A 14,758-nucleotide genomic window follows, 5' to 3' on the forward strand; every position below is an offset into this window, starting at 1 on the left:
GATGTGCATCATCCTTAAAATAAAATCACAAACCCTAAACATCTTTTCTTACAATATATGTGAGGGCTCTAGGAAATATTGCCTGCTACTCCATCTCTAAAGTTAGAATAAACACTTCTTGAGAACCAGCTCCTGAAGTCACATTAGGATTAGCTGCAAAGAAAATCTGTAGGTGAGAGGAAAAGGTGCTGTACAGACAAAAGAAAAGGCTATTTAAATAAAGGAGAAAAATGGTAGTGAAATAATACCCAGGCTTGTACCAAGAAGTATTCTGTCAGAAAAGAGAGGTACTGTAATTGTTGTGCTTGCTAGAGCTTCAGCATATCCATACCTGGAATATTGCATTCAGCTCTGAGTGACTCAGATTGGACAATATGGAAACTGCTAAGAGAAGAACATAAAAATGGTTCTGGTTGATGGGGTTGACTGACAAGAAAAGCATAAGAGTTAAATGTGTATAGATTGGCAGAGCAATAACTACGATGAGACATAAGTCTACAAGTACTTGAAATTTGTAACTATCGAGAAGAGAAAAAAAATTAGCATCATAAAATGGGGAAAAGGAAATAACAAAGAAGGAGAATGGAGGCTGCAAAGTGGGTTGGCAGAGATCAGTGAGTCGGGGTATAATCACCCCCAGAGAAACAGAAGAGTTCTTATCATTTGACACTTCTAAAACAAAATGGGGGAAAATTACAAGAAAATTTACAGTAGTGAAAACTGACTAGGAGAGAAACTAGATGTCCTAATAAGTCTTTTCTATCTATACATTCCATGATTTGGTGATGATTGGGAATGTATTATAAATTAGCTTATCAAATGTAGGTTTTGCCTTAAAAATGGAATATTTTACTCAGTTTTGCCATGGTTTCGTAGACACACCTCTTGCTGTTGCCCTTACAATACAATTGTTTATGATGCTCCTGCTTATCTCTTCAGTTTCTTGTCCATTCTTTAGTCTTATCTGATTAAATAAATAAAAAGAAGAATGGAGAGTAATCTCATTCTGTCTCACATCTCGTGCAGATTGTACTGTGTGCTCCTCCTCCCCTCTGATTCTGAACAAAGGAATCACATGAGAAGCTCAAAGCTAAAACAACATATGGAGTTCAGTACAGTGTTGTCTAAAGCTTCAATAAGAAGAGTACAGCACAGCCATGGAACAGTCCTGTAGCCCAGATTCTCTTTGCCCATGGCCAGTCTACTGGCAAGTATTTAGCACCAAGTATTTGGGTAGCCATGTTCGTCTGTATCCCACAAAAACAACAAGGAGTCTGGTGGCACCTTAAAGACTAACAGATTTATTTGGGCATAAGCCCATGAAAGCTTATGCCCAAATAAATCTGTTAGTCTTAAAGGTGCCACCGGACGCCTCACCATTTAGCACGTTTGTCCTGTCGGACATGGAGTCTGTGCTGTAACATGTGGAGATGCCTAATCTCTCACCCTGACATTTCCTCCATCTGACCTTTAATCTCTTGTCGTTTGGGAGTTTCCTATTACAGTGGTTTTGGTTGTGAACACTCCTGTGGCTTGCATGGCATGATTTGGACTAGCCACAATCATCCCTGTATCATAGATGATTTTGGCTCGTGTGTGTGTGTAAAACTTGAACCTTCTTTGACATTACAGTACAGTAGCTCATTCAAGAAAAAAGCTGGGTGCTTTTTCATATGCACTTGCATTCTCTTCTCAGTCATTTCCAGTACAAGCCGGACGACCTTATTGGGATGCTTATAGTTTTTATTTCCCATATTTGCTTTCCTTTTTCCGTAACGTCCCAGACACTGGACCATGTTAGCAAACCACAGTTGGCACCCAATGATGTTTTAATCATCACATTGTCATAACTTTCACATAGTTTAATACTGTTAAATTTGTAAGCTCTTCTGGGCAGAGACAATGTCCTCTTACGTGTTTGTAGAACACCCACCACAACACTTATTATTAATTACTTGTGTTATATTACTGTGTAGGGCTCCAGTCATGGCCTAGGACCGCCGCTAAGCGCTGTATAAGCACAGAACAAAAAGATGGCCTCTGCCCCGAAGTACTAAAATATGAATATTTCATCATTATAATTAAAAATGTTGTACAGAAGCGTGATGGTGAAACATATTTCTGGCCAGGTGTTAAATCACTGCATTGTTTTAGATAGCCATGGATAGGGCAAGTGGTAACCTGTGAAGAGAGGGTATTTAAACAGCAGGAGCCAGCCAACTAGCCTGGAGATAATTACTGAGAATATTTTGTGGGCACAGCCTGCAGCACGGTCGCTATCTCTCACCAAGCCCCACTAATGCCAGGGCTGCTATCCCTGTGGGAAATAGTAATGAGGACTCTCTAGAAGAGGTAGGAAAGAACACTGGCAGGCCCGGAGAGTGTCATTAAAATGCAAGAGCAGGATTGTACGCGAGCTGCTGGGCAAGTCATTGTACCAGAAATCTCTTGGGGCTTTGAGGGCAGAGGAGACAGGATGTGAAGTTCCCAAGGGCTTCCCTGCCCTTGATAAATTGGAATGATTGTTGACAGCTAAGCCGAGCACTCATCCACTGCTTGAACCAGCTGAAAGAAACAGTAATATTCTGGCACTATAAAAATGGGTTTTTTTTCTTTTGAAAATGAAAGGTTTGTTCCTAGTCTCAAAAGCTAGGGAGATGTAAAAGAACAGCCCAAAGAGCGAGCCTCCTCTCTAGCCAGCAGCTGGTTTGTACAAAGCCACGTGCTTTGTCAGCTTGATTGAAGAGAGACACTTTTCAGTTTTGTTCCAAGGCAGCTTGTGTACATTTTTACATGTAACAAAATTGCTCATTGCAGGCTCAGCTTTAAAATGCCTAGCGCCCTTTAATGACAATATTTTAACAAGAGAAGGGTCCAGTTACATTCCAGAACAGGGACCATAGGAAGTGCCAAGTCATATCAGAGCAGTGATCCATTCCATCTAAGATCCTGTTTCCAATAATGGCCAAGGGAGAGGGCAAGAAACCCTGCTGTAGCCAGTTATGGAACGACCTGCCTGTAGCAGCAGGATCAGACCCTTAAAGTTGGTGATCTTGCTTGATAGAGAAGGGAAAGGATTATTCTGACACATACAGAGATTTCTGTAAAGGCGAATTACAGTCAGTTGAAATTGGAACAAAAGTAGGGAGAGAAGATTTTAGAATGGATGCTAAAATAGGACTGATTGTGATGCAGCAAGTCGCCTGATGTATTTTTACATGTGACAGTCTTCTTTTTTAGTCAGTGAGTAACATGAGGTAGAAAATGGTTCTTATGAGAAGATACTGTGAGATGCGAGATGTAATCTAACTCACAACCCAAGCAGACGTGGCCGCAGAAATAAGTAGATTAGCTTGCACTTGCCTTGAGTGTGGAACAATATATCCATTATTCTCCTCTGGAGCTTCAAGTAACATAACTTTTAAAGGGGGACAGTCTTGTCCTTCCCACGCTAAAATATTTCCAGCATTGTAGATCATATTTCAAGAAAATCAGGCATCAGGTTTGTTTAGTCTGGAGAAGAAGACTGACGGGGGGGGGTATAATTATTAAATACATAAAAGATTGTTGCATGGAGGAGGGAGAAAAATTGTTCTCTTTAACCTCTGAGGATAGGATAAGAAGCAACGGGCTTAAATTGCAGCAAGGGCGGTTTAGGTTGGACGTTAGGAAAAACTTCCTAACTGTCAGAGTGGTTAAGCAATGGAATAATTGCCTGGGGAGGTTGTTGAATCTTCATCATTGGAGGATTTTTAAGAGCAGGTAGACAAACACCTGTCAGGGATGGTATAATACTTAGTCCTGCCATGAGTGCAAGGGACTGGATCTGATGACCTCTCAAGGTCTCTTCCAGTCCTACAATTCTATAAGTACTTCTCCTTTACTTATTCATCAAAAGGTTTGACTAAACTAGTCTGCTATGTAAGATTTCTTGAGAGAATACATTTTTCCATATCCAAAAGCTTATTTTATGCTAAAATAAAAGGTTATTTTTGCTAAAGGTCATTACTGTACAGAAATTCACATTAAAATTTTCATAGCTAATATTTTAGAGTAGTTTTAGAACCCTCTGTGCCCTTCCTGCTTTTAAGTCTTCTGACAAGATAGAATTGATTTATTTTTTAAGGAAGATAGCAAACACTAGCAGTAAAGGATAGCAATAGAATAGCTCTGTTGTATAGGTAATTAGGAAGCTGGCCAGGAGATGGTAGGTTTTGAATGTACACCAGTTATGCAGTTCACGCAGTGGAGATAATTAGGTGTTTTAACATTTAGAGACTGGTCTCACCAATATAGATTTACATTACTATAATGTTCAGTGAAGGAAACTAATATATGGAGCAGCAGGTACTCAGAATGACGTTTCAACCACTGAGCTGTCATTGTTCCTATCTGCTAAGAAATCAATAGTCAGTTTTAGTTAAATAGAAAATATTTAATTGGGTCAGAAACAAGCACTGATAATTGGGGACCAAATTCAACCCTGGAATAAGAGGATGTATTCCCCATTAAATGTTATGGGATTATTGATTGTGGGCCCTCATCAGTATCCTTAGATTTTATTAGTGAATTTGAAAGGTCGCAATTGGCAACTTTAGACAGTGTCTAATAGGGGCCAGAACAAGCCACCTCCTACTGTTCTGCCAAGATGGCTTGTATATTGAGATTCTAGTTACACCAATCTGCGACAGGCTCTCTCTGCAAGCAACGGGAAGAGAGACCTAAGCATTTGCAACCTGGAAGACAGCCAGTAGATGAAGGAGGTAGGGAAACAGGATGCAAACTGTCTCCCTTTACCCCATTTTTGTCTGTCAGGTTGCAAATTCTTTGGAGCAGGGACAAGCAGTAGTGGTAGCACACTGCAGAAAGAAGCTGGTGTCTCGCTGAGCTGGTTGCCAGATCCTCAAGCAAACGTAACCACTTCTGGTGACTAATTCTTATCCTGCAGTTTACAGCAGCAGAGAGACAAGCCATTGCTGTCTAGATCAAGAGGGAGGTTCCTTCAGGCCTAGGCAGTAGGAGCAAATTACTACCTGCAAATTACTCTTTAGAGAAGTTCTGTGATGGCTTCTAGTTAACAATTCCCAGGTGCTACTCCAGGTGTTGATCCATGAAGCCCTTCATGGTTTGAGTCCTGGATATCTTTGAGAGGAAAGTCTCCCTCTTTCTTTAAGCTGGTTGTTGAGTTTAGGTGAGGTGAGAGCTAACAGACCATAGGTTTGTGGTGCCCTGTTCACTGGAGAACCATCCCATCTAGAATTTTGGTCCATCAGGGCCAGAGTCTGTTGACCTGGGCAAGCTCCAAGACCTACCTCCCTACTGAGGCTTTTCCTATGAGGGGAGGTTGAGGAGTGAGCCTTTGCTTGCTTTCTTTCCTATGGGGTTGGAGCTTTCAAATATTGTGTTTAAATGCACTGATGAGAGCTCAGAATATAAAAAGAGGAGTGGGAGGAATAAGTAAATTTGAGCCATTGTATGGACCAGAGGAAACCTAACCACGGCCCATTTTCTCCCCCACTCTAGGTGGATGCTGCAGTGACACCAGAGGAACGCCACCTTTCCAAGATGCAACAAAATGGCTATGAAAATCCAACCTACAAGTTCTTTGAACAGATGCAGAACTAGAACACCACAACAGCCTCATGAGTTGGACAGCAAAATGATTGCTTCACTGCCCATCGGTGTTCGGTTATAGAATAACGTGGAAAGAAACAAAAACACTCTGTTTTATTATTTACTCATTATCGCCTTTTTGACAGCTGTGCTGTAACACAAGTAGATGCCTGACTTGAAATAATAAAAATCAGTAATGTATTTTCTCTCTTTACATTCAGTCTTTACACTACAATTATTCATGAAGTTTTTTGTGTCTACTAAAGAGTTTAGCTGTATTTAACTAGTGCATGGATAGATTATCTTTCCCAGTTATTTATCATGTGGCCCCTTAGCCAACTGTATATATTATTGTGATTTGTGGCAAAAAATAAGTCCTACTTGAAATATGCTTTAAAGAAATTGATGGGGGATGCTTCCTGTGTCTTAGCTGCTTCTCTTTACTGAGTTTTTTTTCTGATCACTAGGCATTTTTAAAGTAAAACTACTTTTTTTAAAGTATTCTGGATGAGTATTTTTCTTATGCAGTTGCATTTTATTGTACAAATGGTTGCTTCTGCTGTATTAGGATGTAGAAATCATGGGAAATACAATTTGTTTCTTTGTGCCTGTTTTATGGCACACCTTAGGCATTGGAAGGTAAACCTTTTTTCTTTTCCCATGTATCTTTTTGATCTTCTAATAAAAATTAAAAATGAAAAAGAATCCCTATTAATTGTGAGCACTTCATAGGGAAAAGTGCCTTGCTGGTTGAAAATTATGGGGGATCTACAAATGTTCCTGCAGGATGATGTACAGAATCCATTGCTTATGAATTGATAGCTTTCTACCACTGTGTACATAAATAAATTAGAAAAAAAACCTTTGGACAAGAGTTTTCTTTGGAGGAAGAAATAGGGTTGTTGAAAGCAACTTAAACAGTAAACGTCAAACATTCATAGAGCCGGAGGGCAGGGGTTCTTTTCCTGCAAGCGGATATGGACCAGATCATCCAGTTTGAATATAGGGGAACAAAATGGCAGTATGGAGAGGGGACGTGGCCCTTAGCACCCCTTCCCCTCTAACATGTCATTTTTCAACTTTGTATGATAGTGTTTTAATGTAAATAAATATGTTCCGGAGGAGTTACCTTGCAGCGTGATTGATGGTAATTACAACACCCACCCACCACCAGTAGCTTGTATAATGTGTGCAGATTAATGTACACAAAGTAACAACCACGACACAGGCATGATTCTCTGGAAGGTTCTCATTTACTACTGCTCCTCCACTGATCATGCTGTGCCAGTTGCACTCTAGTGGTGTCCCATTTAAATCAATGTAATGGTGGCTGTAATCAGTCCTGAACTCTGCAACAAAGCATTCTGCTATGCAGCTCTTCTTTTCCCACAATACTAATATGTGGTTTGCAAAGGCTAAGACAAAATTGCCTTGGCTGGGCCTGCCTGAAGAGAATGAATCACATGATAATGACAAGGTAATACACAGCTGTTGTACCTCTCTCTCCTTTTGTGATCCATGAAGCAGGGTAAGATTGGTGTTCAGACACTGCGGGTGACGTAGGTGGATGAGCTGGTAGGTGTGCTCAGAGGCCACTACTGGATCAGGGCCCATTCAGAATCTGTGCAGAAGAAGAGGTGGTGGTGCTGCTGCTGGTGCTGCCCACCTAAGTTTTAGGCCAGTGGTTACAGTACATCCTGGCACACGGGAGACCCAGGTTCAATCCACCCTCCTCCGCCTAAACAAGAGTCCCCCCGCCTCTATCAAAGCCTAAGGAGAGTGCTCTTGCCTCTGATGTGGGGTCCATCAGTCTCTCCTGGGAAAGCTGTTCCATTGTGGATAAATACTTAGTGGAACAGCTTCCACATGAGAGACGAGGGATCCTATACCCCAGTGGTTAGAGCAACCTTTTGCAACATGAGACCCAAGTTCAAATCCTTTCTCCACATCAGGCAGAGAAGAATTAGGGGAGCCTCTGGTAAATCTCAGGTGAGGTGTACAGGACAACCTCCCATGAGAGTTGCAAGAGGGGCACTTTCCCTCCAGCCAGGTTTTGAATGGGGCCAGAGCCAGCAGATATACTCTGAGCTCAGGCAAGGGAATGTCTGTTTTCCCCTGCTTTGAGGATCACATCAGGGTGTAGGCTGAAGACAGGCATCCAGAAACCCAGAGTGAGGCAGAAACGCATATGCCATAGGCACTTTTTGCAGTGAAAATGTAGGTACTTTAGGCAGTAGTTAAACAGGGGTGTTGTGGTTCACAATCATGCCTAACACTGGGACTTGAATGCCTAAACCACAGATTTCGGCACCTATGTTCTTTTGTGGATCTGGATCCTAAGCCCCGCTGCATTTCACGGGTAGCTCACTTAGGTGTCTCTTGTGGTCCCACCTAACCCACAATTCCAATGGGCAGCAGAGACTGCAGGAACTGTGGGATAGTTACCAGAGTGCACTGCTCTGACATTCAAATGCTCGCCTCGGTACTGTGGGTTGCACTCTGTCAAATTCACGCACTTTTGTGGGGAGACAACACCGCCTGTATAAAATCGCTTCCAAAAATTTGAATAAAATAAGTTCAAATTAATTTTGTACTGTAGACGTATGCTTAGGCACCTCCTCTCTCAATGCATTGTAGAGAGAGTTTTGGGCACCTAACTCAGGGTTGTGAATTCCATTAGTTGGCAGGGTGTCTAGGAGTCAGATGTTGCAGCATCCCAGACCTGTGAATCAACCCCTTGCTGCCCTGATGTACAATATGAGTAGTAATAGTAGTGGAGTAGTAGTACAAGATATCTCAAATGGATTGTGAACAGTTCCACGCAGCAGGGGTGCTTCCTGAATCACTTGCTGCCATCAGTAATTCTCTCTTTCCTGCTTTCAGGGAAGCTAGAAAGGCATGAAAAACTATTTAAGGTTTAATGTGGGGATAATTGCATTAACCACCTGACTATAACACTGTTGCAAGGCCCTGAGAATCCACTGATACTTCTCCATTGCAGGCTAAGAGACTGAAGTTCTCAGTAGCATGGAAAAGTTTGGCATCTTATTCTCATATGCTATCTGGCAGCTACCTTGACAACTCCTACATGGGGAGTGCTGTCGGTATAACTGCATCGCCCAGGATTTTCCACACCCCTGAGTAACATAGTCATACCAATATATGTTTGTAGTGTAGACCAGGGCTCTGCTCACCTCCCCACTCTGTCAGTACTTGAAACGCGCTGGACCATACCTTAGGCCTAATGTAGGAAAAAGTTTCCAAAGCTTGCTTCCAGGTTAGTCCAGCTTTCTCAAAGGGCTTGGGGTTGTTTGCTTTATCTTTCTTTTTTCCCTGTTAAACAATTTACTCTGCCGCATAGGAGTGTTTACTAGGCATAACACTCTTCCTACTGCCCTCCTAGCTTCATGACCTGATTTATTACCTGGTTGCAGCCTGTGGTATGTATACATGTGTTATGAATAAAGTAATTTAGGTAGGAGGGCGAACATGAAGTGTGTCAGTTTGCAGATGCCCCCTTTCTATCCATTACATCCAACAGAAAGGGTCTCTGCTGTATTTTTTAGTCCAGATTTTAGGCTCTAGCCCCACTTAATTCCAAAGCTGTGCATGCGATGCACTGAAGGAGGGATGTCAATTACTTCAAAACTCTGCAAGCATAAGTCTTCTGAGGGCTGTGGAGTTTTGAACATAGGTTTAGGTGCGCAGTGGCCACCCTATGAGAGCTGGCACCCAACTTCCATAGGCCCCTTTGAAAATATCAGCTTTTTAAACCACTTCCAATGAGACTGCAAAGCCTTTGGGAACACTGCAAATCCTATGCAAAATACTGTTACTGCGTAGGACTAAGACAGTGATCACCTAGGCCTTGGCTACACTTGTGAGTTACAGCGCAATAAAACCTCTTAGGGCGCTGTACTTCACTCCTTGTCCACACTGGCAAGGCCAGTACAGTGCTGGTATCTCCGCGGCTACAGCGCTGCTGGTACTCCACCTCCCAAGAGGAATAACATTTGCTGCCACCTTGGCCACAAGTCCCTGGTGTCAGTGTGAATGAGGTGTTAACTTACTGCGCTGTGATAATCCCCTTATCAAGTGGCCACTTTTCTGGTTGTGATCAGGCAGGAATGCGGAAGTGCCTTTTCAAAGCTTCCTTCAGAGAGACAAAGCAAACATTGTGCTGTTTGCTTTGAGTGAGTGAGAAGCAGGGGGGGCCAGGGACATCTGAACTTACAAGGCAGCGTGCTGACACACTCTCAGCACGCCAAAAACCCACTTCCCCCCCCCCCCACCCCACCCCCCTTTTGAAAAACATGTTGCAGCCACTTGAACGCTGGGATAGCTGCCCATAATGCACCACTCCCAGTGCGCTGGCAGCTGTCAGTGTGGGCATACTGGAGCGCTTTCCCTACTCAGCTGTACGAAGGCAGGTTTAACTCACAGCACTGTACAGCTGCAAGTGTGTGTGTAGCTGAGTCAGGAAACATCAGTTCCCTTTAACCCCTTCCAGAAGTGGCTTTAAGGCCTGTAGGAACCCACCATTTCGGCTAAGAACTGTCAGCTGGCTCATCAGACGCCTGGTACTATTTTCTAACAGCAGTGATAATGAGTTATGGAAGGAAACTGAATTCACTTAACTGTCCTCCCAGCTGCTATAGTTTCATTACTGGCTCTGGCCCATCTGAAAGAGGTCAGAAAAGCCACAGGTCCACAGTGGAAAAAGTCCACAGGCAATGCCGAGGGATGCTAGACACACACTGAAGATGTAGTTAGAGCAGACACGCAGGCAGCTGGATGGGACCTTGCCCCCATTACTTTGTACTGAGTTCCACAAACACCAGGACTGGGTCTGTTCCCTTGCACGCATCACATGTTTCCGTGCCATCTACAGGCATACAAAAAGCTTTCCTGTGTGTGTACATACAATGTAAACAGGATCTAATTCAATGCATGGCAGGCTTATTAAAAGAGCACTATCAAAATTACCTTTAAGAGCAGAGTAATCCATAAATAGTATATGTGCATCTGTAGTTAGAGACAATCCCAGTCATAAAACCATAATTAAGTACAATCCCAATTACAGGAAAATGGGAATTGTTATTCAAAGCAACTACAGCTCATATGGCACACTGCACAGTGGGAGGTATTCATATAATGAGACACTCTCCTAATGCAGATGCGCACAGGAGCAACATTGGGGGATCATGTAGAAACATCACCATATTACTACCTTGGTTTAAATTATACAAGACATACCACTTTTAATTAAAAGATTTTATAAATAAAAGAATTATCCCACACATGAAAGTTACTGAATCTTAATACAAACCCTATTGCTATCGGCACTACAACAGGACCCTAGCATTTACAGAGTTTAAAGCTCTTATCCAGCTCTTACTAATAACAACACCATTCTGACTGTCCCTTACCACCCCCACGAGCTTATTAATGTGTGAAGACAAAATTAAAATGACTAACCCCAGCTAATCAATGAATTGGGACAAGTACACATAAAAAGAGCAAAAGACGATGAGACCAGCAGGGGACAAAGGAAAGCACCTAAAAGTGTCAGCTTTGAATGCAGGATCCCTTACTTGGGAGGCATCTGTCCAACCAGACAGTAAGTTGAACAGTTCAAACACAGCAGAGCTGTCTTATGTGTAGCAGTGGCATGAACCAGAGTTCCAGTTCCATACTTTGAGCCAACTTGGTGGCAGGAGTCCCTTTCTGGCTATTAAGTTAGAGGAGGTAAAGCCAGTGCTATTCCCTTCAGGCATCCACCACTGCCCTGGAGTGAAAAGGTTATAGTATGTGGCTTACACAGCTCCGTGTATGTGTAGAGAGTTTAACAAACTCAAATAAATAGCAATGTGCAGCACTTCCATACAGTGCTGGAGGGTGCTATAGAACAGCAGCTCTCAACTTTCCAGACTGCTGTACCCCTTTCCTGAGTCTGATTTGTCTTCCATACCACAGTTTCTCCTCACTAAAATGACTTGCTTACAAACTCTGACATAAAAATACCAAAATACACAGCACGCTGTTACTGACAAATTGCTGAAGGTCTCATTTTATCATGTTATTATAAAATAAATCTATTGGAATATAAATATTGTATTTCCATTTCCGCGTATAGCACATAGAGCAGCATAAACAAGCCATTGTCTGTATGAAATTTTAGTTTGTACTGACTTCCCTAGTGCTTTTTATGTAGTCTCTTGTAAAACCAGGCAAATATCTAGAAGAGTTGATGTGCCTCCTGGAAGATCTCTGCGTACCCATAGGGGTACATGTATCCCTGGTTGAGGCACACTGCTATAGAATAACCTACAAATATCAGGTGACAAAGAGGGAGGTTCTTATTATACCCAGGTTATCGAGCAGTGCTCATCCTTGGCCAGGTAAATGACTCATAGGCCAAGGACTTTTAAAAATAGGTGCTTACAGTTCAGCTTCTAAATCGACATTCAAACACTTCAATATGTGGCTTGATTTCCAAAGGTGCTCCCTGCCTCCCCCACCCCCACCCCAGTAGCGTCCACTGACTTCAGAGAGGGGAGTTGTCTTTATTTAATCCAGTGTTTCTCAAACTGGGGCTGCCACTTGTGTAGGGAAAGCCCCTGGTGGGACAGGCCGGTTTGTTTACCTGCCCATCCTCAGGTCCGGCCGATCGCGGGCTCCCACTCAGGGCCAGGCTTTAGGTCAATTCAACCAATTCCCCTGAATCGGGCCCCGCCCCTAAGAGGGCCCCGTGCCCAAGCCCAGTACGACATACTGGCAAGAGCCGGTTGCACTCTACTGGGGTGGCCCAGCTTTCCCAGGGGGCAATTTAAAGGGCCTGGGGCTCCCAGCAGGCCCTTTAAATTGCCACCAGAGCACCACTGCTGGAGCCCTGGGGTAGTGGCAGTGGGGCTCTGGGGCTATTTAAAAAGTCCAGGGCTCCCGCTGCTTCTACTGCCCTGGCCCTTTAAATAGCCACTGGAGCCCCACCACCACTACTTCAGGGCTCAGGCAGCTATTTAAAGGGCCGGGGTGGTAGAAGCAGGGGATCCCCAAGCCCTTTAAATAGCTCCCGGGGCTGCTGCTGCTGCTACCCTGTTGGGGGAGAGGGGAGGAGGAGGGGGGCACTCACCATATGGGGTGGGTTATACTGCCTGTACCCACACCCCGCTGCCTGTAGCCAGCCCTTGCTGCCCCACCCTGCAGCAGCCAGCCCCTGCTGCACTCCCTGCCCTTCCCACATCAGCCCTGCACCCCCTGTCCTGCCAGCACCAGCCTCGCACCCCCTGCTCTGTTTCCAGTCAACCCCTGCCGCACCCCCCTGCCTGAAGCCAGCCAGTCCCACACTCCTCTGTCTCCAGCCCTGCCAACCCCCGCCACACTCCCGTGGCCCTGCCTGAAGCCAGCCAGCCCAACCCACACACCCATGTCTCCAGCCAGCCCCGCACCCCTTGCCCTGTCTGCAGCCAGACCCTACCTCCAGTCAGCCCCTGCCCTGCCTCCAGCCCGCCCAGTGTCCACTGGTGCCTTGCAGTTCCCACGGCAGTAACCCTACACACCTGCTTCAATGAGGGGGGCAGGAAGCAGCTGAGACTGACACATGTGCATACCCTAGGGTGACCAGACAGCAAGTGTGAAAAATCAGGACAGGGCGTGGGGGGGTAATAAGATCGTATATAAGAAAAAGACCCAAAAATCAGGACTGTGCTATAAAATTGGGACATCTGGTCACCCTAGCACACCCCCAGGGAGTGGCAGGGACCCACACATGTGAAACGGAACTCATTTCTAGTTCAGGCCCATCTTTTTTAAAAAGAACTTTAGGTAGGGTTAACATACAGCCGTATTTTCCTGGACATGTCAGGCTTTTTGGTTCTTAAATCCCCATCTGGGAAGAAAATATACTGTGGCACATCCCTTAAATCAGAACTTTTTATAGGGAACCGGTTACTAATAAATGAAAGGCTTTTTTTTACATTTTTTTTAGTCATCCCTGCCGGGGCCCTGCCGAAAATGTTCGAATTGGGCTGGAAGCAGTGCAGGCCAAGGGATGTATTGGCTGCCGCTTCCAGCAGCTCCCATTGGCCTGGACCAGCGAACTGCGGCCAGTGGGAGCAGGGCCGGTGCAACCATTTAGGCAGACTAGGTGGTTGCCTAGGGCGCCGAGATTTGAGGGCACCAAAAAGCGCCCTCAATTTTTTTTTTAAATGGTTGAGCAGCCGTTGCTGCTGGGACAGAGAGGGAGTCTGAGCTGCCGCAGTCATGCCTGCACAACCGCCCACAGGCACCACTTATCACTGTGTGTTCAGTGTCCTCCTTAGAAATGCTAACAAGCTTATTCAGCGAAGTTTTGATGTACTTGATGCATGCTATTAGATTGTCAATTAGGCATCAATGAGATAAATTAAGAGTAAATGTCTTTTTGTTTGAAGTACCACTGAACACTAATCTGTCCATTGCCCTCTCCCTCCTGTGTTACTGCTTGAAGCAGAATCCTGGGTAACAGTAATGGGGATGCTGGATAAACCTTTTAAAATATTTCCCCTTTATAATGCCACATTTTTAATACAATTTTAAAATTAGATCCCATAATTTCAAGGCATCGATTTCCCCATTTAGACAATTAAATTGCAATTGTTGGCATGAACATCATTTTAAAGCTGGGTTTTGAAAATCTAATTTAACTTAAAAAATTAATGACCAAAAGATAGGCACGGGAAGTAAGGTAAAAGTAATTAACCAAGGGTCTAGCATTCATTCCCAACACCGCAAAAGAGCTGAGGGATTTCCAAAGAACTCCGACACCACTACACTGTATCATTCAAATGTGAGAACATAGTTACTACAGATAATAAATAATATTACAGATAATAAATAATATTTCCTGGGTTGGAAATAGATCTTTGTGGAAGGGAAAGCAGGAAACGTGTCTTTTTGATTACAGAATTATTTTGCTTCTGGATCCATTAAAATCATAACCGATTTTTTGGGGGAGGGGATGTGGGGAAGAAACTCTTTTCTCTACTAGGTTTGTTTATAAACCTAAAGGTCTCTCCTCCCTTCTTCTCTACTCTGACCCCTCTGGGCTATTCCAAGTTAATTGTCATCTAATTGCCCAGCAAAGAAAGAGATAGTGGCAGCAATT

General features: G+C 43.9%; 1 protein-coding gene across 1 annotated transcript in view; it reads left to right on the forward strand.

The window, feature by feature from the left end:
• The window catches only part of APP (amyloid beta precursor protein), a 360,227-nt gene extending 353,762 nt beyond the window's left edge, over window positions 1–6,465 (forward strand). The window contains 1 exon segment of the mRNA XM_030579633.1: window positions 5,524–6,465. Coding sequence (XP_030435493.1) covers window positions 5,524–5,625 — 102 coding nt within the window. The 3' untranslated portion in view covers window positions 5,626–6,465.
• The last annotated feature ends 8,293 nt before the right edge of the window (window positions 6,466–14,758 follow it).

Source organism: Gopherus evgoodei, chromosome 1, assembly GCF_007399415.2.
Source record: "Gopherus evgoodei ecotype Sinaloan lineage chromosome 1, rGopEvg1_v1.p, whole genome shotgun sequence".
Taxonomy (NCBI): domain Eukaryota; kingdom Metazoa; phylum Chordata; order Testudines; family Testudinidae; genus Gopherus; species Gopherus evgoodei.